The sequence below is a fragment of the Drosophila nasuta genome, chromosome 3 (assembly GCF_023558535.2).
Source record: "Drosophila nasuta strain 15112-1781.00 chromosome 3, ASM2355853v1, whole genome shotgun sequence".
Lineage (NCBI taxonomy): Eukaryota > Metazoa > Arthropoda > Insecta > Diptera > Drosophilidae > Drosophila > Drosophila nasuta.
Genome location: NC_083457.1, coordinates 148,037 through 174,022, shown reverse-complemented (window position 1 = coordinate 174,022; position 25,986 = coordinate 148,037). Strand labels below are relative to the sequence as shown.

At 38.1% G+C, this 25,986-nt stretch overlaps 1 protein-coding gene across 1 annotated transcript; it reads left to right on the top strand.

The window, feature by feature from the left end:
• The first annotated feature begins 899 nt into the window (after window positions 1-899).
• Window positions 900-21,719, top strand: LOC132790400 (D-beta-hydroxybutyrate dehydrogenase, mitochondrial). Its single transcript, XM_060798900.1, has 8 exons — window positions 900-1,064; window positions 1,159-1,232; window positions 3,957-4,202; window positions 19,837-20,043; window positions 20,127-20,280; window positions 20,441-20,697; window positions 20,967-21,068; window positions 21,127-21,719. The coding sequence occupies exons 2-8, from the start codon at window positions 1,209-1,211 to the stop codon at window positions 21,301-21,303; spliced, it is 1,167 nt and encodes a 388-aa protein (XP_060654883.1). The 5' UTR covers window positions 900-1,064; window positions 1,159-1,208; the 3' UTR covers window positions 21,304-21,719.
• Window positions 21,720-25,986: the final 4,267 nt, after the last annotated feature.

The following is a 25,986-nucleotide window of genomic DNA, read 5'->3' as shown; positions in this document are numbered from 1 at the left end:
TTAATTGAAATGTATATTTTGTTAGATAAAAATATGTGAATTATGAGAATAATGTAAATAGATAAGTGCATTCATTCCTAAAAACATTAATTTTTCCCAGAATGGATTATTTATACAATTTGTTGAGCACTACAATACTACAACATTCGCATAAAAGCAAAATACTCCTGGTCAGAGAATTTTCTTAAAAAACGAAAATACAATTTACAAATGAATAAAAAATGAATACAACAAAAGTTACGGAGCAACGTTAGGGTCAATAGCTGTCCCATTCGTATATCTCATAAATATTAATGTCTGTATTTGTATTTAATGTTCCCAAGTTTTCAAAACGTTATTCAAATTATTCAAGCACTCAAACAATGCATTCGACAGTGAAAAATAAGGTGGAGGAGGAGGAGAAGTATTTAAGCAAATCGAACTCATAAAGAGTAACTAAATAAATGTATTGGCAGACACAAACATGATTCTGAAAAAACATTTATGCATGCAAAAAAATTTATGGAAATATAGCCAATGCAAAAAATAATAATAATAATCGAGTTTAAATGCGGCGCCCACAGTTGTGCGGCGAGCACAAATTTAAATAAATAATTTCATACACAGAAAGAGAAAATTATGCGCGAGTATGCGTATTTAAGTATATTTATATACTAAATATTTCTGTATCTGTAAGTGTATCTGCATATGTACGCAATTCTCCACATACATATTTCAGATATATTTTTAAAAAATCAAAACGACAAATCTCGCGGCGAGTTCGTACGTTGCACAGCATTTTGAAATACAACAGATGCCGAAGTCGACGTCGACGTCAACGGCGACAGCGACGCTGGCAGCGCATGTTTGCCCCCAGCCAGCTGCAAGGCAGCCATAGGCATCGGGCGGCGTCTCCTCGCTTAGTGCCGCGACGTGTTTCAGTGCGCCCAGCCACGAGCCAAACGCGAAACCAACTCGACAACAAATTTTGAAATAGTCAAAAAATAAAATATATTTTTGAAAAGAGAGCGAGAAAGAGTTCTCTGCAATTCGATTCGAATTATATAATAAGCAAAGCAGTGAAAGTGAGTGAAAGCACTGAGAACAAAACATAATAGATTTAGCTAATAATAGTATATGAGTACTAAAAGGGTTTTATCCCCTATTCACCCCCAACAGCCGCATCAGCAGTAGCAGCAGGAGCAGGAGCAAATCCAGCAGCCGGAGTCATGCAGGTCTTCGACAATAATATGGTAAGTTTACCCAAGTTATTGGCGGATTGTCGCGTTTTTAGCGTTTAGGTTTGTTTACTTTAGCCGAAAGCCAAATTTATTGAGGTTTGCATGCAAACAAGCCAAAAGCAGCCTCACATACGCGAACAAATGTGTACCTAGCCACACTTAGCCCAGTTGGTTTAACCCAGAAATGCCAATAGACAAATACGCGAGCCAACAATTCTTTTATTCCTTCTTCCGTCCGATTTGAGGAACAGCAACAGCCACGCCCATGTTGGGCCGTTAACAAACGTCATAAGGAAGTCATGCTGCGGTTCAACGTGCCACAAAATTAATTACGAAAATTCACTTAATGGCTGCCATCCAAGTGGGTCAACAGCTATTAGCCTTAAGAGACAAGTGCAATGAAAGTGCATATACAAATACAACTTAATCATTTCATTTTAAAAATCTCCGCAAATTTAAACATATGTAAACATTTTAATTTACGTTTTCGACAATTTGTAGAGTCATAAAACGTTTACTAATGGACCTTTTTTGTTGAATATTTTTGCATTTAATAGCCAATGGTTTGCCAGAAATTTCGATTCAATTCTATTTCAAGCACTTATGAATACTAGAGATACTTGAAAAGCTACACAAACCACGCGAAAGAAAAGATTCTTTAGAGCATGGCTAAAAATATTTCCATATCTTTAGCTTATTAATAATAATGCGGCCAGGCGACAAACCAAACTGATTTATAGTACGTGCCGAAGTCGAACCGACAACTTTTTTTTATAGAACCTCCTTCCAAAATAAAATCTGAAAAATATTTGGCAGCTGAGCAGAGAAATCAAGCATATAAATCGTCAAACATTTTTACTCAAAAAGTTTTGAAATAATTCCAAAATATTTCACTCGGAATTTACATGTTTCACAAGTATTTCAAACACATTGAGCACAGCAAAAAAAAAAAACAAGTTAGGATTATTGGATCAAATCATAATAATTAGAATTATAAGAAAATTGGTGACAAGGTCAAATCGCAACTAGAAAATAATCTATTACTAAGCGATAGCGATGACGACAACGCATTTGGCGGAAATTCAAGTGTGCCAACAAGATTTCGTCGATTTCCTTTCAATTTATTTCGAGCTAGTGTAAAAATAGCTGCACCATTTTACAATTTACCAAAAGAAAGAAGCCAGCAATAGAAATGGTTTATTTTCGTGCGAATAAATCAATTGGCTCTATTTATGCAGATGCCACAATTTGATTATTTCACACTGTCGTTGATTTATGTGGAAGGAGGCAAAAGTTTCTCTGTCTGTGTGTGTTGAGCTTGACTTTACCCTTTTGGCAGTGTTACGTTTGCCAGTTGCACATGAGTGTGCCACATACTGCGAGTACACAATGCAAACTCAAACACGAATGTCATGTGTAATTGCTATACGTCAATGTCAATGCGGTGGCAAGGACATGATAGATGGCAATTGAACGTGTAGTTCGGGTTTTTGTGGTTTTTCAACTGCAATTGCGATCAAATTAAATTCGATTAATCAGTAATTGTTGGCGTTTACGCTATCGATGTTTACTTTCATTTCTTAGAAACAAGTATTTCAAAGCAATTACTAACAAATGAATGAAATTTGTAATAATTATGTCAAACTTAAACTTTATTAAAACACGACTGTTTACGCTTCAGCTGCCAATATCAGTAGGAAACTTATATCGATAGGCAGCTTTACCATGCGATTATGCGTTTACATGGCCGGTAACTTAAGACTAAGAATAATAAGTTACAGTACAACAAAATAATGAAAAATATATCAAATATATTCAATTATTTACAATAATTTCAAGAATTAGTCTAGCCAAAAAGAGAATCGGTCCTTTGCATTTCATTTGCCTGCTTAATTGATTACACAATGTTGAAAATTAATTAAAAAATTGTTTAATTTCAATACATCGCACGTACATAGACAAAATTGATTAATCATTAATTATAGATTCATTATTGAAAAATTAAAGAGAGATTAACAGATGTCTAACGGTGACGTTAATGGAATACATTTTTGAGTTGAATTTATGGAAGCATTCCAATATTGCCATGCGAAATCAGTCGAACAGCAGAGTTTACGATAATAATTGAAAAAAGAACAAAACAAATAAATATTTGCGACTACATTGATGTGTGTGGGTGTGAGTGTGAGTGTGAGTGTGAGTGTGAGTGTGATTGTGTGTGTGCTTGTATGACACTAATCCTAGTATAAACAACACAAACAAATCCCGCGAATCAACCGCAAAACAAGCGGCGACGAATGGGAAAAGAGAAAAGCGCAAAAACAAATGCAATAATTTAAATAAAATCACGTTGTTTATTGAGCGCAAGGCAAACAAATGAGCTGAACAATCGTTTTTATAATGTACAGAGAAATACCTCTATTTGCAATTGATTAAACAAGACAATTAGCCATAACATGACTCGTCGTGTAGCGACTGCGAGCTGTCATCGCAAGACAGCGGAATTCGCTTAAATATTTTGGCAAACTGACGAAATGAATAATTAAATAAGTTGGCACTTGCTATGGACCAGACTCGACTGAAGCTGTCGCTGTACTTTACTCTTGTCCATAATTAATTTTGCTATTGCTAATTACATCTGATTTTATCTACATAGTATTATACATACATATGTTACATATATACAAATGGAAATCTTATTTTTTTCTATTTTTACATTCTTCATTTCAAATGCAGCGCCGCGCCTCGCGTCGTGCTTCATTGCGACGTGGCTCGATATCGGCCTTGCCACAAAAATCAGCGGAAATTCCATGGGACATCTTCGAGAGACTGTTTATGCCATTTCTGTTCTGCCAGGCAGCGGCCATTGTCAGCTCGCATCTACTGCACGCGCTGAATATATCCAACATCTCCACATTTGCGGTCTTCGTTTGGTTTGCCCTGTCCACTGTGGGAGCTGTGCTCTTCTATCACTTTGTGAAGGTAAGTTTTGTTATAAGGGTAATGCGGAATACGGAATGCGTTTGTGGTTAGCAGTTAGCCGACCCTTTACACTCTCGGAAGTAAACTCTGAAATATGCCACTAGTCCATTTCAGACACTCTAATCCTTTTAACACCGACTGCCGACCGTCGACTGTCGACTGTCGGCGGGCCAACCACATTGGGAGCCCTGAACCAGTCTCGGGGCCAGGCCACATGCCAAAACAGGCACAGACAGAAGACAAACTGGGGATTGGGTTTCAGTTTCGGGTGGTGGGACATAGCGTTGTGTCATGTCTACTGAAGCTGGGGCTTCTGCTTCTACTTCTGCAACTGATTGTGTGAGCCTACGAAAATTTGCATGTTACAAGTGCCAAACCGCAAAAATAACAAAGAGCATAGGCAAAAAAGGACAAAAAGACTGGCGGAAAATAGTAGGCAAAACAAATCACTCGAACTAAAAATAGCCAAAGCCAAGAACTCGGGACGATAGAACAAAAAGGACAAGAATACAGACGGTTGGGACGACAAATAACCGAAGAACAACATCCTCGGCCTTGCCTTTAACCACCAAGGCATTTGGCTTCAGCGCTTTGACTTTTTCACACACTTTCCCAACCCCAGTTTCAGCACTCTCTTGACATTTCACAACTGACTTCGACATGGAAATGAAAATGAAAACAAATAAATAAGCAGCAGATAAGCTCAGACGTAAGACAACACACTGCCACTCGGAGTAACGTTTCGGTAATGAATACAAATTTTAAATTCTAGGAAACCTCACGAAAGTGTAGCGAAATTCATATTCTGCCGCCAGAGAACAGTGTTTCAAATACCATGTGGTATATGGACAAGACTTGTTAACTTCAAAATATGAATACAAATAACAATATTTAGTTGAATAAAAATTCACAAGACAGTTATAGCCATAGACTGACTGCAAGAGACCTCTTCAGATTTGTGTTGTACATACATATATATATGCGCATTTCCAAGTCTGCGTTACGTTACATTAATTGGACAAAACATTAAAAAATAAAAAACGAATTTTTCCTAAAAATGTTTTGGTACATATTTGCAGTGATAAAGCATCATTATAATAATCAACTAATTTTACAAATGTCTTACATATTATGAATGCCTCTACTTATCCTTCATATAGTTAAAGTTAAGGTCAATATGTGAATGGTTAAACTATTAAAAACAAGTAAGAAAGCTACAGTCGAGTGTACTCGACTGTGAGATACCCGCTACCCATTTTGAATAAAAGCTATATATTTTGCATTATATTTCTCAAAATATACCAAATATACTGCAAAAATACTAAAAAATATACCAAATGGTATATGTTGTATATCGATATAGTACCGCATTCTAAATATGCCATAGACGGCACAATATACCAGATTGTCAGCCAAAGCAACTAAGACCTCCAGTAAGTAGGCGTTTTTGCCCATACAAAAGTATTTCTTTAATAACTTCGACAATTTTTGTCTGATCGTAACCAAATTTTCAGGAATCATAATTACTATAGTTGTTATTGTATAAACCAAAATTCGTAACTCTAGCTTTAAAATTACGTTTGTTATTCGATTTTTTTGATTTGCGGGGGCGGAAGTGGGCGTGGCAAAAATTTGAAACAAACTTGATCTGCGTGCAAACATAACAAATGCTGTCGAAAAAAAATTATAGCTCTATCTCTTATAGTCTCTGAGATCTAGGTGTTCATACGGACAGACGGACAGACGGACAGACGGACGGACGGACAGACGGACAGACGGACATGGCTAGATCGTCTCGGCTGTTGACGCTGATCAAGAATATATATACTTTATAGGGTCGGAGATGCCTCCTTCTACCTGTTACATACATTTCTTGCCGGCACAAAGTTATAATACCCTTCTACCCTATGGGTAGCGGGTATAAAAATCACGTCATTGTTGTCATTAGCGTGTTATGCGTCTTCTCGGTTTCGTCATAAAGTGTGCTCATGTCTCTAATCAAAATGTATACTCGCGACTCTAATTATAAATAGGATCCCGTTCTCCCATATACTTGCTATTATTAAATTACAATGAAATTTATAAAACAATAATTTTATTAATACTATTCGAAGTTGACAGACATATTTATACAAAATTCTAATATTCACAGCACTTTAGTAAAAAAATTTAAATTTTTGAATATTCTATCAATTTTTAGATGGAGTTTCATCTGATAATATAATATAAGCTAATTCTTAAGCATCTTTGGTTCTCGCGACTGTTCCTAGAATTCGAAATAATAAATCAGTATTAATTTATTATTAGCAGACGCAATGTAACATTTGCCATTATATGTGTGGCACAGTTCATTAGCTGCCAACCGCAATACATTTCATTTGTTTCTTACCCATTTGACTTAACACGTTCACATTTTCATTGGCAATGAATTCATTTCACTTTTAGTTGCCTGCTGCTTCTTTTATCTTCTTCACATGCAATTTGATTTGCTAAAGTTGAATTAACGTTCAAGTTGTGAGCATAAATTGCCACATTGCGCAATTTGTTTTCCTTTAACGCACTTTCACACAGTGCGTCTAATAAATATGGGGACACAGACTGTGAGCCAAGCAGACAGACAGATAGACGAGCTCGAGAACTGGAATTCATTTCTTTGTAAATCGGCGTAGATAATGCTAAAGATATTTCTTCATTTGCTGCCCATTTGGCTTGAAATATCAATGGCGCCGAAAGTGGCCACAGAAGGCGTCAGATAATTCAAATTTGCGTGCACTTTAATTAGCTTAACTGCCAGCAGGCTGACGCAAGATATGGCCGGATAAGGACCCAGAGCAACGCTGCTGCTGATGTTGGCCATTTTCTCATTGGCTGCTTGGCACTCTGTCTGGCAATTACAAAAGCTCATGCTGCTGTTGCTGATGGTCATGCTCCTGCTGCTTCTGCTGCTATTGGGCCACTCATTTTATAGTCGGACTCGGGCACGTAGGCAACATTTTGCATTGATAAGACAGCTTGACGTGTTCTGGCATGTGCTGGCATTGTTCCTGGCATTGTCCTGGCAATTGCCGGCTGCTCGCTTGCATGCGCGATATGCAACCAGACATTAACGTAATAAGCAGTCCGGCCACCAGGATAATTAAGAGCTTCAGTCTTGTGCCTGGACTCGCTGCAGCTGCAGCCTGTGAACTCCACCCTCCTTATTCTGTCTCCTGACTCTGACTCTGACTCTCAGAGGCTTTGTTGGCATTGCTTATACGCAGCGTATGACCTCAGCACAAGGACGTTTGTCAATGCCTTTGCCTTCGGCGATGCTTTAAATTCAATAAAAAACAGAAACTGAAATAAATATATGCTTAAATAAATACCACAATCCAATACAGTTAAGTGAGCGGCGACGTTCGAGGAGCTGGCATGGATTCAGAGGTCGTTGTCGGTGTCGTTGTTGGTTTGGTAGCGTCATTCGCTGTTGTCGTAAATCGGCAACAGTTTCAGCTAAAAGAGTAATCAAATGCGTCAAGGCTCGCCACGCATGTGACCTTTGCCATTTTCTATAATTTTAGATGAAAGCCTCACACACGCAGCCAAGCAGCTAAGAAAGCTGTCAAAGCTATAGACGCGTTTTCAAATCAGTTACTTAAAAAAGAAATGCGTAACAAAATATGCGATGGAATTCGATGTTTAATATTTTATGCACATATTTAGCTAATTATGTATAACAAACTAACTAATAATACATTGAGAAAATATCATCATTTGATATATTAACTAAATACACATAATTTAAATTTAAAATGGAAATAAAAGTGTTAAAGTGAATATATGCCAAACTTGAGAGAGTACTCGATTATTATTTAGCTAAAAAAACCAACAACCTTTGTGAAGAAAAGCAAAACAATGCGGAATTCTTTTAAAAATATTAAAAATATACTAATCGATATATTTGGTATATTGGTATAGTACATTTAAAATATACTATAGAGCGCAAAATATATAAGATTGTCAGCCAAAGCAACTAAGACCCGTAGTAAGTAAATTTTTTGTCTGATAGTTATTACTGTATGTTCCAAAAATCACTATAGCTTAAAAATTTTATTTTTATTGATTTTCGGGAGCGGAAATGTGCGTTTTGGGCAAGTTTTGATCTGCGAGCAAATATAACAAGTGCTGGCGAAATAAATATCTATCTCTCATAGTCTCTGAGATCTAGGTGTTCATACAAATTGAGGCGGATGTAGATATGTATGTATCAAGATGCCGCTTTCTGGCTGTATACATACATTTCCTGTAGGCACAAAGTTATAAAATCATTCTACCCAGGTATAAAAAATATTTAACGTAAATATGGAAAATACAATAAAAATAGATTGGCATACTTATGGGAGGTATAGAGGTAGCAAGAATAGAAACAGCACGTTATACAGCTGTGAATGTTGTTCACTTCGCTTTGCACCCCAACGTCGCCAATTAGCAGCCACTGTACAGAATTGTCTATGCTGAGCAATCCAGCGTCTATTTTTGGCAACAACAACCACTAGCCTAGCATATGCATCAGCATATAATCAGTTTAAGGTTCAGCACTGGAAAGGGCAAACACTCACACTGCCTAAAAGTGAAAATTAGCTATGCTGTCATTTCATGCACAACAGAAAATGTCCTTGTCTTTGATTAGTCCGACTAGCCGTCAACAACAACAACGACAGCAGCACCAGCAAAACCATTGGCAAAATAAACAAGGACATTGACAACGACAACTGTTAACCCTTAACGGGAATATATATATATATATATATGTATATATTATATATATATATTTTTTTTTGGGTACATTTGGAAAAAGCGTTTCTGGCATGTCTTGCTATTTGTTTTTAGGCGCTACGTTTCTTGATTCCCCAATGCAAAATTGCCATTTTCTTTGCCTTTTTGTCTCCTTGTCAGTCAGTCAGTCGGTGAGATGGAATCGAGTTCTGTCAGTCATTTGATTGTTCTTCGCATCACGTTGTGCATTTCATTTTTATGTCACGCTTGTCAAATTAAATTACACACACACACTCACGCACACGCACAGAAATATAAACATAGTCGCAGTCAACACGCACTCGCAGATACACCCGAGAGCGCATTTTGGTAACCTGCTGACGCGCCTCAGAGTATGCAACACAAATTGTGTGCATTGAAATGTAAATGCACAGCTAATGAAATGCTCATAAATGCGGCATCTGAGGACGTGGCAACCGACAGAACTTATCCGTGCCAACAGCTGCATAAATCCGTAATTCGCTATCATTCTTTATCCATTCTATTCTATTTGAATGGCAAATAGAAACGGAAACTGCCAACTGCCAACTAGGAAGTGCGAACGCACGCGCAACTGTCCAGTTGTGTGGATGCAGCTACAGCTGCAGTTAGTGTAATAAGCATAATTAAGCGTCGCCCATCAGAGACAGAGAGAGAGAGAGTGTGTGTGTGTGTGTGTGTGTGTGTGTGTTCGCAGCTGCAGCAGTGGACTCTGACTCAGTTGCTGAAAATTCCCGGAATTAAACATTACTTATACGCCATGTATGCGTGCGTTGCTTTGTGTGTTGCTTTGTCAGCTGCCATCGCTGTCGCAGTGTAAATAATTGAATTAATAGCCCCATGTAAGCGCCACTAATGAGCTGTTGCTCAACACGCAGACACACCCTTTGGCCCAACCTATCACTCCGCGTCCTTTGACCAGCCATCTAACTCATTCCTGCAACACTTTAGATTGTTTGCTTATTTTAGAGCGCAGCACTTTGCTGACGTATTAAAATGTAATTGGCTGCGGCATCTTGAATTCTCTTTGCCGGTCTTAGCTCCCGCTTTGAACTTGCCCCTTGCTACTCAAGTTTGAACAGCTGTCATACACACAGCACAGATACCACCTGCAACTCCGAGGCACACTTGCATCAATGGAGTTTCACTTTGTGCGCTTCGTAACTTACTCCCAGCGTCCTCTGTAATGGCAACCATCGAGTATATAACGCACATTTCCCGCTAAATTTCTATTTAATTTGTATGCACAAACTTTTCAATTGATGCATTGCGTTGAAGCTTAGTGCGATTGCAACTGGATAGCATTCAGGGTGCAGAGAACAGAGAAGTATCTCCAAAATGAATAAATAAACCAATGCAGTTCAATTCAATTCAATTTAAATAAATCATTTCCATTTACAGTTTCATATTGGTATTCTCTAAATTACCTCCATATTACATTGAGTTGATTTCATTAATTAATACATTGTTTATTTAATGGGAAAGCTTCATTATTTAAGTAGTAAATTAAATATAAAATGCCGATGAGTTTTCCATCTAAAGATTATATTAAATACGTAAGTCTATACTGAATGCAATCATGTGCAGAACAAGTTATTTATTTATTTATTTACATGTTAATTATTATACAAAATAATATAATAACTAAAAGAAGGAAGTGCTAGCAACTAGCCATCGACATATTTCATTTAAATAATATTAATAATCTTCGCAAATTACTACGTGATGGTCAACAAGCCAATCTAAATAATTTATTAATAGTATACATAATAAAACAGAAATTGAAAATCTCCTAATTTCAAGCGAGCCGTTTCTTATTAAAAACAAGTAAGAAAGCTGCAGTTGAGTATGCTGGACTGTGAGATTCGCATTAATAATTTTTAATAAAAGCAATACAGGGATACAACAAAATACTGACATATATCAAAGGCTATATTTGGTATATCAGGTACATATATCAATATATAACCCGACACAAATACCGCTTTTTGCCATTTACAATTATTTCTTAAATAACTTATATAATTTTGTATTATGTTCTGTCATATGTATATTTACTAAATTTTGTTGTATATACATTTGATATCTAAAATATATTTATCAATATGTTCTATTTAGAAGAAAATCGTAGGCTTATCTCGACTAGTCTTTTTATTAATATATTTTCTTAAGCCAGACCAGAAACTGCCGTAAACATTTCAATGCTCTTTATCTTTTCGCACCGACAATGTTGGTAAAGTCAGATATTATCAAGGCACTTCCCATAGCTACACCAAACGGATAGTTTACCTATGTGAATGTTTATACCCGCTACCCATAGGTTAGAAGGGTATTATAACTTTGTGCCGACAGGAAATGTATGTAACAGGTAGAAGGAGACATCTCCGACCCTATAAAGTATATATATTCTTGATCAGCGTCAACAGCCGAGACGATCTAGCCATGTCCGTCTGTCCGTCTGTGTGTCTGTCCGTCTGTCCGTATGAACACCTAGATCTCAGAGACTATAAGAGATAGAGCTATAATTTTTTTTTTTTTTTCGACAGCATTTGTCATGTTTGCACGCATATCAAGTTTGTTTCAAATTTTTGCCACGCCCACGTTCGCCCCCGCAAATCAAAAAAAAATCGAATAACAAGCGTAATTTTAAAGCTAGAGTTGCAAATTTTGGTATATATAATAATAATATATATAAATAATAATAATTGTCGAAGTTATTAAAGAAATACTTTTGTATGGGCAAAAACGCCTACTTACTAGGGGTCTTAGTTGCTTTGGCCGACAATCTGGCACATTGTGCCGTCTATGGTATATTTTGGATGGTGTACTACATCGATATACCAAACATGTCATTTGGTATATTTTTAGTATTTTTGTAGTATATTTGGTATATTTTGAGAATAATACCGCAAAATATATTGCTTTTATTCAAAATGGATAGCGGGTATCTCACAGTCGAGTACACTCGACTGTAGCTTTCTTACTAGTTTTTTGTTGGCCTTTTGTGAGAAACGTTCGCATCCTGTAGCAGCTCTGATCACTTTGTCGCATTTACAGCTTCATAAAAACTAAAGCGCTGACAAATTTTACGCTGATTTGTGTGTGCTTTCCGGCAAAAAGCAAAGAGCACTAAGCATAAAAGGAGAAAGAAAAAAGAAAGTTGCAGCCTGCAAATTGCTGGCTCCATTGTCAATTATGTAGACGGTATCCAAACTCTTGCTGTAACCCTCCTCCAGCTTGGCCAGACGTTGACTTTCTGCTTCTGCCCTCCGGGACACATGCAACAATGGCGCAACGCAACAGCAACAGCAGCAGCTACAGCTCAAGGCTATATAAAACGCGGCCAGTTCATGTTTTCATTCCACAGCGAAATACACACTCACACACACATGGCGTACATCATAAAATGTCATTATGTGTGAAGTTGCGTTGCGTTTTTGCCTGTGTTTTTGCCCAGTTGCCTTGTTGTTGTCTCCAGAGCTCTTTTCAGTTACGTTTTTATGGTGTCGCGCGTGGCCTGTTGCTTCACACACACACACACACTCATACACACTAACACGCACACACACATCCTCTGGAGAATGAGAAAAGGCAATGGCATTGGCGTGCCCGGCCTGACAATGGTTCAAACGAAGGACATGGCTCATGTGGCCAGAATGCGTTTGCGTTTCTAAGAATTGCAAGCCATTCAATCGCCTCGACATCATGGCCAACTAGTTAGCTCGGTTTTGACATACTCGCATATCGCTGTTTTCAGACTCGGCTTTATATTTTTCGTTTGATGCGCATTTTAGTTAAATTAAAATGCAATTGCACATAACAAGACCCGCAGCCTCATCTATTTCACTGCTAAAGGTCATAGGTTACAAACAACAAACTGCGCGCATAATTGGCAACAACAGCACAAACAGCAACAACAGAAAAGACAAGCTTTTAGCCACTCAACCCAACCACCAAACCGCCTACATTGTCATCCAAATACTGTTAGCACAACAGCAGTAGTGTTGTGTAAACATCGTTCAATTTGCTGAATAAATTCGTTCGTTCATTTTTTATACCCGCTACCCATAGGGTAGAAGGGTATTATAACTTTGTGCCGGCAGGAAATGTATGTAACAGGTAGAAGGAGGCATCTCCGACCCTATAAAGTATATATATTCTTGATCAGCGTCAACAGCCGAGACGATCTAGCCATGTCCGTCTGTCCGTCTATGTGTCTGTCCGTCTGTCCGTATGAACACCTAGATCTCAGAGACTATAAGAGATAGAGCTATAATTTTTCGATAGCATTTGTTATGTTTGCACGCAGATCAAGTTTGTTTCAAATTTTTGCCACGCCCACTTCCGCCCCCGCAAATCAAAAAAAATCAAATAACAAGCGCAATTTTAAAGCTAGAGTTGCGAATTTTGGTATATACAATAATTACTATAGTAGTTATGATTTCTGAAAATTTAATTGCGATCAGATAAAAATTGTGGAAGTTATTAAAGAAATACTTTTGTATGGGCAAAAACGCCTACTTACTAGGGCTTTTAGTTGTTTTGGGCGACAATCTGGTACATTGTGTCGTCTGTGGTATATTTTGAATGGTGTCCTGTATCGATATACCAAACATATCATTTGGTATATTTTTAGTATTTTCGGTATATTTTGAAAATAATTCCGCAATATTTGGCCCTTATTAAAAATGGGTAGCGGGTATCTCACAGTCGAGCACACTCGACTGTAACTTTCTTACTTGTTGATTAGTGAACTAGATCATTCAATTCGCTCGTATCATTGTTCATAATTGAATTTTATTCACAGTTCCGATAATTGTTGGTTTGTTTAATATTAAGTGTACATTTAGTATTATAGTCATTCAATTTCGATTTCGTTCATCGTTCTATTTTTATTGTAGTTTTGTTTAACTTCAAGTCTATTGTAATAAAAAAATATTGGTATTTATTTTTTACTTTAAATTGAAAATTCACAACACAAATTTGCAGTATCCATTTTAATCTAACTTCAATGCTGGCAACATAAAACATAGTAACAGACAACTAAGAGCAAAAGAATGAATAATCAAAAATGGAACATGTGAGCAAGAACCAAATAAAGATCAAAAGTATACCAATGAACAAAAATGAACTAAAAAACAAAATTAAGCAACAGCACGATAAAAAGTGAACTTATTCAGTTAGTTCATTTATACTGTTGTGAAGTGCATTGCATTTGACATTTGCATCCTTAACTCCCCTTTTACTTTGTATTTCTCTTCATATCTTCTTCCTTACTTGTCTCTTGTTCATCGGAAAATTTGCTCAACTTTACATTAGTTGTATATTCTTAACATTCATATAAATTTAAATTCAATTTACATCGAGAAAACTATTTCGTTTGATTGCTTTTTGATCTTTTTTAACATGTCAATCTTGTTGCATAATCTGAAAACACTTGGGTAATTATAAATGAAGACGCAATTACTACATTCAATCGACAATTTATGCTTAGCTTGAGAAAAGTCCAACCTCAGCGGATATCGCTCTAAATATTAATTAACACAATTGCCAGGGGGCAACATTTGTAGCCAGGCAACGGTGAAAATTAAACAAAACCTCAACGAAACTATATTCATATTTTAAATATAGATAAGTTTAGTTTTCATATGCCAACACGCACATAATTTGTGGAGGCACAAGACGTAAAAACAGAAACACAAAAATTTATATTAATCCTTTGTCGAAATATGAAAGTTGTGTGTGGCATGTATAGTAATAGCTGACTGACTGCTTGGCACAAAGTTAAAGCCTTGCGTGTTGTCTGCCGCGCAAAGTCGAGTTAGTTGTGTGGAGTGAAATCGAAAAACAAGCTGCAAATGACTTCTACAACGCGGAGTTGTACAACGCCTCGTATGCGCAATGCGAGAACGAAAAGCGAAAAGCTTTTAATGCTTCAACATTACCTGCGTATGTGAATGGCGTGAAGTTGCCAAAGGATTCGCAATACGCTCTCTCTTCCTTACTCTTCTCTCTGTGTGCGTGCGTTGTTGTTCAACCAAAACACAGAAATGGTTTTTAACTTCCAGTTAATTAATTTATTACAGCTTAATACGTTCAATGACTTTTGCCGTTCGCTTCCTTTCCTTTATTTGTCTTGCTCGCTCCTATGTAAAATTTTTTTGCTTTCTTTTTGTCACTTTTTTGTGTCATGCGCCAACTTAAATACTTTAACAGCAACTCCAAAAATTCGTATAAATTTTTGTTGTCATTTTTGGTGGCTTTCCTTTTTTTTTGTAGGTATGTCTTGTTGGTTCGAGGGATTTTCCTTTTTGGGTTTTCACTTCTATTTTTAGCAACTGATTTAATATGCGTGCATGCGTGTGCGTGTTTCCCTTAAATTTTTTTTATTTCATTTCATTTCTGCTGTTGTTGCGTTTGCCTTTTTTTTAGCGCTTTGTTTCTCTGTCGCATTTTCTTAGCCACATTTCGTCGCCTTGTTGGGACAATTTGTATGCGGTTTGTATGCCATTTTTCACTTAAACTCTGCCCCACGCATTTAATTTATGTAGATTTATGTTAAAAGAGCATCTCAGGCGGTCAAGCGTGTTTTTATCCGCTGCTTGCGAGGCAACTTCATTCACAGATAGTAAGTGAAGTGCCCATGGCAAAACTGAGTGCTGCCAGCGCTATAAAAACAAGCAAAACGAGTAAAATTGTTAGCACAAAGCGCAAAGAATAGCACCATTTGCGAGAGCACAATTTATATTCTATCTTCAACTTGTTAATTTCTCACGAATATAGATATTCCTAGAATTTTAGACGTACAGTTTTTATCTTGAGAGTCTTAATATTATATTAAACTTCAAGAAATCCATTAGTTTAATTTAAAGTGCAGTCACCGAAATCGGTCTAAAGTTAAAACAAAGTTCATGCCACTTACAATAGTAATCATATTTCTATGGGTTAATGGTCCCCTTTTTACTTAATTCATATCATCCGAGCTGGCACCCATTATTTTCATCCCACACACACTTAGAAAGAAGTGACCGCAGTGCAGCAGACATTGAATGCCCTTTTCGAAAAGATTATTTGCAAATGCAACAGAGTTTGTGAAATAATTTGAATACCCCGTTTAAAGAGTAGACTTACGCTCTGCTGAAAGCATAGACATGGGTCAGTTGGCCTAAATGAGAAGAACTTCGGTCTTTGGTCTACGGACTGCGCCCTCGACGGTCATAAATTGTTGCTCACAAATTGAGGCACATGTTATGAAATTCATGATGTGCTCGCCCAGCCCGCTTCTTGTTGTTGTTTACATTTTGCACGCATAATGCTCAGCACACACCCATTCCCATTTCCATTCTCTGTGTCCCTCGTCAGAACATCAGCACCAAGCCTGACAGGATAGACTTACCCCAGTTGAGGGTAAAGCCTTTTAGATGCAATTTGATTTCATTAAATGCTGCTAACTTGTTGCAGTTTGCACATTAAGGAAACATAATGCATTATATGAGAAATATTACGTATACGTTGCGGTGTTTTTGTGCTCTCGTCCATGTAAGCCAAATTAATGAACCTAACGCCCACACTTGGTGAGGTCTACATCGTACATCGAGTGCTGGCAGCCGCATCGCGTGTCTGTTGGGCATTTATCAAATTTGGCTAAAAGTGCGCGTAAAATGCGCCGTTTGCCGCAGTCGCAGCCGCATCCGCTGCCGAGTTGCAGATAACACCTGCTGCGCTGCGCTGCAGCTGAAAAACTACTCGTAAATCTTATTCTATTTGCAATTAAAATGCAATAACGGATGCATTTAAATGAAAGGCAAGGCAACTACATACGTTCGTCTCTGGGTCTGCCCATTCATTGACTTGCCCGTTTCCGCTTTACCGGGCCGCACTTCCGCTCGCCAATAGTTCCGCACTCCGGCTGTCTAACAACAACTCTGTTAAATGCCCTGCGACGCGAGTTGATTGACATGCACCTGCTGCGACTGCGGCGACTTCTAGGGCGGTTTACTACTATTTTTGGGTGCATGCAACTTGCGTCTATTTTGGGCGCGTTTATAAAAAGCGCCGACCCAAGCGACGTGCAACCGCAGCTTGCCGTGTTTATAGACACGAAATGACTGCGCCACCACCCTTTCTCTATCTCTATCTCTCTCTCTTCCTTGCTGTCTCCTTCTTACTAAGATTCGATTGCATTGCGGTCGCAGGGGGTTGGGAGGTTATATGACGCGTCGATTCGTTCGCTTTATGCCGTGCACGTAGCCAACTGCACTTTGGAAAAAACCTTTTTTGTTGCAGCAATCGCTTTTAGGTTGCTTTACATGCGCCGCTTTTTTCGACGCTCCTACAAACACTTTTACTTTTGTAGCGGCGGAAAAGGCTGTTAAACTGGCACAAGTGCCGTTTGCTGGCACTTTTTCGCTGATAGCCAGAGACAGCAAGAGAGGAAGAACACTAAAAGTGCTGATCAGGTGACAATTGAGTGACGAAGGACAAAAAGCAAGTTGAAACTTTAAAACAATATACAATAGTATTAAATGAATGCGAAAGATTATCCATTTTCTTATTGATTTTAATTAAATGTTGGTCTGCAAACTTTGAGACTTTTCGGCATTTCTTATTTGGAAAATTAAATTTTCTTTGATGAGAAACGTGATAGATTTTCCGGTTTGCACATGCTCCGACTTCTTCGCACTGGGAAACTCAATGCATTCGTTGCCTTTCAACTACATTCTATACACACAAACAGTTGCAACAGTTGGTGTTTGCTTAGCCTTCGAGTTGTTTTAATTGACTCTAAATATTTTGTTGCAAGCAGTTTTTGCTCGATTTTAATTGTGCAATTCCTGCTAACGGGAGCTCGCTTTGCTTTTTGTTGCACCACAGCAATTTACTTGGGCAAACTTTAAAGTAATTTCAGTAAAACCGCAATAAATTGGGGTGGCAGCGAAGAAAAAAGTGAAATATTAGGAAGGGAGATGGAGAAGATAAAACAAGGGAATGCTAGAGCATCCTTGCAGCTCACGTAGTAGCAGCAAAAGTTGACCAAAAGTTTATGGCAAAATATAAAGTCGCATAAAAAGCAACAAAAACAACCACATGGATCAAGAGAATGAGTGCCAACAAAAAACTTGCCGCTGGCTTCGACCAAAACTTACAAAATAGCTGACATTTTGATGGGAATACCAAAATAGAGTGTGGAGTGCGAACTTTGGAGGTGGGAGGAGACTTTGACTTCTGCTGTGACTCGAGACTCCGTGTGTACTTATTTCTATTTTTATTAATGCCCAAGCGCCAACAGATTTGATAAGCCCAAACACTTATTGCCACCAATAAAATGTCGGTCAGTCTTAATGGGTGTCAACAACACACAGATAATAAAAATACACACTTTATTTTTCGCATTTTTTTTTAAGAATTTTACGAGCACTTTATAACCGCTTAATAGCTCGAACAATGAGCCAAGCTCTTTTCCTTTCACTTCCACTCCCACTCCCACACTCTCGCATCGAGCTCACAATTGACGCACTACAGACGCACACTTGAGCCTTTACCAATACTACATAGGATGACAAACTATTGCTATATACTCTATTATATAGATATGTACAAGTAGATGTTGGCTAATGGCATGATGAATTATGGCACCGCCACTACAGACAAGTTGCCTCCTGGACTGCCTGCCTCATTGTCATGCCTCCAACCGACCAACCGACTGTCTGTCTGTCTGTCTGTTTAGCTGTCCAGCTGTCTTTCTATCTGACTTGACTTGGACAAACTGCGGTTGTCTTTTGTACCAAGCATCCGATAGACACCTACATACAACTACAGGCACACACCCACACCCGCACACACACATACAAACATACTCAGACAACGACAGACACCGTGTCAGGCACAATGAGAGTATGTCTAAAGCGGAAGTGTCAGTGCATACGTTCTGCTTCTCTCTTTCCTCCTTTTGTTGCCGTATATTGTGTATCTTTGTCCTCGTCTATGTGTGTGTGTTCGTGTGTTGGTGTGGGTATTTGCGCATGTGTTTGCAACACTGTCAGTCGGTCAGAGCTGGAGCTGAGCTGAACTGAGTTGAGTTGAGTTGAGTTGAGGACAGCTAAGAATATATGGCTCCTTGAAAGCGAAACTTCTTTTGTTAGCAATTCTAAAATTGAAAATCCTTCAAAAAGATAAAACTTCACTTGGCCAAGAAAGTATAATAGAATATCGTCATAATTTTGTTAAAATCTGGGACTCTTTCCGCTTTGTTATAATAAATAATTGCCTTAAAATAAATTTTTTTTTAATGTGAAACTCATTTCATTTGTTTTGTTATAATTGCCTTAAAATAACTAATCCTTTTATATTATTATATTACTCTTCTGAACAATTCTATAGTTAAGCAACTTTATTCAGTATCCTAGTGATATTTTTTAATTTATCGATATTGAGTTTAATGTATTAAAACTCAATAAAAGCAAAAGAAAATTTCTTCGGAATTCAATTAATTTGATGCACATTCTGAAGCTGATTTCAAGGTCGCATCTCCAATTTCAAAATGGTCAAAAACCCATGAAGGCAACTTAAACACAACAAAAGGTTAAATATCTCAAATGACGATAATGAGTAAGGCAGAACAGAAACCGAAATACTAATTACTGAGTCCTCAAACTCTCATCTATAGGCATAGACACAAAACATCACCCTCAGATTGACAAATAATTGGTAATACAATTATTGAAAATTAATTAATGAATGTCTTAAAAAATCTCCGAAAGGGTCATACAACCATATTTATTGCGCGCAAAGTTCAATAACCCATCGCAATTGTCACCCTCTCATTCATTGACCTAAGTAGGTATCCGCACCAGGCAAGGGAGTGCTTATCACCGGTTGTGACTCGCCATTGGCCTGGTATCTGGCCAAGAAATTGGATGATTTGGGCTTTACCGTTTATGCTGGCTTCAACACACCCATCGATGACTCGGACGAGGCCAAGATACTCAAGGAGGAGACCTCTGGACGCATGAAGTTGTTGCACGTTGACGTTACCTCCGAAACAAGCGTAAGTCGGCAAAAAGCTCACGAAAGCTTTTATCCACATGCTTTTTAGCGAGGTTTAACACTCAACTTTTGATACGTCGACAGCTTTTAGAAGCTGCACGCTATGTTTCGCAACATTTGCCCCATGGAGCCGAAGGCCTGTGGGCTTTGGTGCACTGCGCTCACTGGATTGCCCTTGGTGAACTGGAGTGGATACCGTTTGCTGTGTTGCGCAAAAGCTTGGATCTGAATCTACTCGGTAAGAGATGGCGCCACTGTGCCAAGCACATTTTGCAGTCAATCCGTTTCAGTAGACGACGGATTGTAATTTGTGTAATCATTGTGTATCTCTTCAACATACATAAAGAAAGATAGAAAGTTTCCTAGAAATTCTAAAAATAAGAATTTACTTTTCGTAGGCGCCGCACGTTTGACTCAAATCTTCCTGCCACTTGTGCGTCGTGCCCACGGTCGTGTGGTGTTCCTCACCTCTGGACTGAATCGTGTGCCTTCGCCGGTCCGTGGCATCCAGTGTGCCACTCAAGCGGCTGTAGATTGCTTTGCTGCCTGCTTGCGCCAGGAGATGCGCACACGCGGCGTCGATGTGTCTGTGGTGGCAGCCGGCGAGTTTGCTCCTGGCAACGGTTGGCTCAACGAAACTGAGCTTCGCGACCAGGTGAGCTGACCAAGAGTGTTGCCCAAGCAACATGGTAACTGACGACATGGCAACTGTTCAGTCATTTTTATGCACCTGGCCATTTCGTGCTTAATGACAAGGACATCGCATGGTATGCGGCGCCTGCCTTGTCTTGTTCGAGTTTCAGTTTCAGTTTTTACTATAATGCGCCAGTTGGCAGCTTACTGAAACGAGGCGAGAGGGCGAAGGGGCACTAAAATAGTTGTGAGATGAGTAAGAGGCTCATTAAAACTCTTGTCTATTCGCAGGCCAAGCAAATGTGGAATCAACTATCCTCGGAGCAAAAGAAAACCTACGGCGAGGACTACTACGAGGCGGCCATGACATCTGTGGAGAAATATTCACGCCAGGTAAGTTGCAAGTCAGGCTATCTAGCGAAGATTAAGCTAACGAGCTCTTCACCCTCAGGCCGCTGATATCCAGCCAACGTTGCGTGTGCTCATCGATGCCGTTACCAGGACATTCCCCATGGCCCGCTACACCCCCGTCACAGCTACCGAGAAACTGCAGATTTTCCTCGCTGAACATTTGGCGCCCTCTCTCTACGAATCGCTCTATGGCGAGCAAAAGAAATTTGTCTATTGAGTAATTTCGTTTGCAGCATCCGTTTCGCACTTCTCTGCTATCTGTGCTCTTTGCCCTTTATCCCCCTGCCCTGCCAACGCAGATGACATTGCCCACAATTGCTTTATTTCCGCTGAAATGTTATTATTTATCTATTTCGCTTCGTTGTTTTCCAAAAGCGCATTTAAAATGAAGCAAAACGTTGTCCGTCATTGAGCATTTAGCGTTTGCCTTTTATCTATGTATCATACAAGTATATGTATTCTATTTCCTCTTCACTTTGTTTTTCTTTCTGCTCTCTTTCTGCGGAAAATATTGTGCGTCATTATAATTTTCCTGTTTTTCTTCAGCATATTTTTTTTCTTAGGTTCTAGCGCGAATTGTAATACATATTCATAAAAACGATAAATAAAACAAATGATAACTTGAAAACGGAATGTCGGTAATATTTATGTGCTTATTTTCAATTAACATACATAATGTATTATGTTTCCAACAATATTAAGATTCGATGGATTCCTTTGTCGACTAAAAAGACAACTGGTAATTGACATCAAGGTGTTCACATAATTTACATAGTTAGTAAAATCTGCAGTAGGAAATATAGTTTTATTAGAAACAATGGAATATCTTCCATATTTATGTTCTGATTATTAAATGAAAATGCTAAGCTCCAAGCTAATCTCTTGATAAATACGGGATAAAGATCTTATTTTCATGGAATTGGCAAAATATATCAAAATTCTCAAAGAAACTCGCACAAGAGAGCATTATGAAGAAACATATACAAAATGTCAGGTGTCTCTTTATTATATAGTTTCTGAGATCTGTGTTCAAGCGAACATGGTTATACATCAATAACCATTCAGACTTTTAGGCACATTTCGATTTCAAGAAACTTATAGACGCGTTTTTTATACCCGCTACCCATAGGGTAGAAGGGTATTATAACTTTGTGCCGGCAGGAAATGTATGTAACAGGTAGAAGGAGGCATATCCGACACTATATATATATATATATTCTTGATCAGCGTCAACAGCCGAGACGATATAGCCATGTCCGTCTGTCCGTCTGTCCGTCTGTCCGTCTGTCCGTATGAAACACTGGATCTCAGAGACTATAAGAGATAGAGCTACAATTTTTTTTCGACAGCATTTGTTATGTTTGCACGCAGATCAAGTTTGTTTCAAATTTTTGCCACGCCCACTTCCGCCCCCGCAAATCAAAAAAAATCGAATAACAAGCGTAATTTTAAAGCTAGAGTTCCGAATTTTGGTATATATAATAACTACTATAGTAGTTATGATTTCTGAAAATTTGGTTGCGATCAGATAAAAATCGAAGTTATTAAAGAAATACTTTTGTATGGGCAAAAACGCCTACTTACTAGGGGTCTTAGTTGCTTTGGCTGACAATCTGGTATATTGCGCCGTCTATGGTATATTTTGAATACGGTACTATGTCGATATACCAAATATACAATTTGGTATATTTTTAGTATTTTTGCAGTATATTCGGTATATTGCGAGAAAATATCGCAAAATATATATCTTTTATTCAAAATGGGTAGCGGGTATCTCACAGTCGAGTACACTCGACTGTAGCTTTCTTACTTGTTACTTTTTGGAGTCAAAGAAACTACAACATGTTTATATCCGGTACCCGTATTATAGGAAATTATTCTGAGCTTATCTCAACAGAAATCTTTGTAAGACGCACAAAGAGATATTACCCAATTATACAGATACATACTTGACCAGTTATTGACGCTGACACGATTTTTCAGTATCTGTGAATGTTAGTCTGAACTCAAAGACTATAAGAGATGAAGCTGCAATTTTAATAACACTTGGTATGGTTACACGTAATTCAAATTTATTTTAAAATATTGCCCACCTCCAATGAAAGTCGTCAAAAAACATAAAGCAATCTCGATTTTAAGAGCCTCGATTTTTGGATCATAATAAATCAATTTTTTATGATTCCTAAAAGTTTAGCAATAAAAGGAAAAACTTAATTCTTCAAATAAGTTTATATGGATAAATGCCACTACAGATGTCATGGTTTAATTGCCTTGGTTGAAAATCTGGTTTATTTTGACGAATGCGGTATATTTTAAGCCTAATGGGGTATTAATATACCAATATATAAATTTGTCTATTTTCTCTTTAAAAATAAAATTTAGTAAGGACATGGCAAATAAGAGCCGTTAGGACTCTGCTTCCAGCATTAAAGGAGTAAATGGAAAGTATTTAACTGTATTTTTACACATTTCAAACTTCCTAGAGTGGCTTTATTTCCCCACTGACAGACACATCCCCCTTCGCCACTGAGCATTCACAGACAAGTACGCTTACTATACTATATATATATATATATTGAGAAACTTAACTGAATGCAACATTACGATCCTTGGCGCCCACTCAAAGCAGTGGTGATTCAGTTTTCTAGATTGTTGTGTGCGCGATGTGCATTGTGTGGTAAGCAGAAGCAACGTTCAACAGCTCAACTGGATGTCTAAGCACATATTAGGCACGCCCTCGAATCCTTACCACACCTGTGGCTACTTTGACAGCGTAAGCTTAAGTGCAGCTCAACGCGCATTTCGCACGAGCATTGGGACGAAGCAGCACTATGAACACATAAAAATAAATTCAATAAATTTTTAATACCTTTGAATCAGTTGGTGGCAACAATGACAATGCAACACTTTCCAAGCTGCGCTGAGTTGCGTCGTCAAGGACATAAGCAGCTGCAGCTCTCACCAGGTGAGAGACCAAATCTCTTGACAACCTATTGAACGTCGCTGTTGGCGGCGGTGGCAGCAGCAAGCGAAGGCACATATTTCTCAGCCAGTGTTGTAAAGCGCATAAAACTTACTCTAACAGATATTGCTAAGACGCGCGTAACTTTTGCATAAATCCCTCATAGTTGTTAATGCAAACCTTGCCTGGTTGTCCCACCGTAGTCGCATGCCACATTCCACTTTCCACTTACCACTTTCTGGCTGCCAGCTGCTAGTTGCCAGCCGTTGCACGTTCGAACTTTTCCTTTTCGCCAACAACAACAACAAAAAAATATAAAAAAAACAACTGCATAGTAAATGAGCTGGTTAGCTAAAAATACATCGCAGAAAAATATCCCACAGAATTGAACGCAAACCAACCAAACCCGACTCGACTCGACCCGACCCAAGGCAAGGTCGATGGCAATGGAAATGGCGTTAGCTGACCATTTGCTTTACATGTGTTGGTATATGTAGATGTCACACAAACACTTATGCATGCCTGCTTCATACGAGTATCTGTCACTCACGCTCTAATGTTTTACCTTTTTTGGATCCCTACTCAACGCACACGAGTAGACAAATATTTGCAGGCATTCAATATATGCATATAAATCCAAATTCATTCTTCTTCTACCAGATCTCTGTCGGCTAGTCTGGACATATGTGTGTGTACGTGTGTGCGATGTGTTTGTGTGAAACTAAAAATTTGTCGCATTTTTGTGTTGCATACACATAGGAGCTCGGGTCAAGCGTTAAGATAAGTATTTCCGCCAGCTCGTTTTGGTGATTTTATTTAAATTATTTAAATACTATTTAAATATTTTAACAAACAGTAATGTCAAACTCTCATAAAAATCTAACTTTAAACTTCTAGGTCTAGTAAATGTAATTATTTAAACAAAATGGAGTTTAAGCAAATGTATTTTCATTAATTTCAATCAATACAAACACTTCTATAAAAAATCTTTTTTTGGAAACTGGGAATATAATTTGATATAGAATACATAATTTATAGCATTCAGCCTAATGGTCATTCTTTTGTTGATTACTAATACAATTTAAATGCTGTGCAAATTCTAAAGCCAAATCAAACAAAGTTCAGATTAATTTTTATTGAGTACATATTTTAAGTGCATTTCAGCGCTTTTTTTATATTATTGTCCATTTATCAAAGTCCGCGCCTGCTTAGGGCATTCTTTTCGCAGTTCTCACAAAACAAATATATGAATGTATTTTTTTTCATTTATTTTTGTTTATATTATGTTGTGTTGCACACTCAAAAGGCCCCCAGGCCACTTTGCAGAATATTTTAGTGACTTTGGCAAGGTGGTTCGCTTACCTTTTGCTCTCAAGCAGAAACAACAACTAACAAGAAGAATTTTTGCACATTTTCGCTAGCAATGTTATTTCCTGTTAAAAAAAATAGTTTGCGATGAAGATGCTGCTGGAGATGAAGAAGTCCGGACTAATAGCTAATAAGCCCAATGCAAAGTATTCTCAAAAAGCATTCAATTTGCACTAAGCTTCACTCGAAAGCTGCCTGAACAGAGTTTGTGCAGGAGCATTCATGCTTTATCAGGCACTTTGCATGATTAAAATAGCACCTACAACTGGACAGATGGTGGAGGACAACTGGTCAATGGGATTACAGCAACTTAATTAGTGGCTGCTGGCGGTTGTATGAGAGTCAGCAAATAGTTGACACAAAAGCCCGTGTAATTATCATTAGATTGTGTCTGACAATGTTGACCCAATGACCCTTGGCACATTTGTAAACGCATTAGGAAGGATAAAACGACGAATAAGCAAATTCATTAAACGCTTCTGGCCATCAGATGCAATTAACTTGGCCTGCGGCTTAGAGCACAAAGCATTTTCCCTCTGTCCATAACCAAGAACCCGATCTAAATTCAGT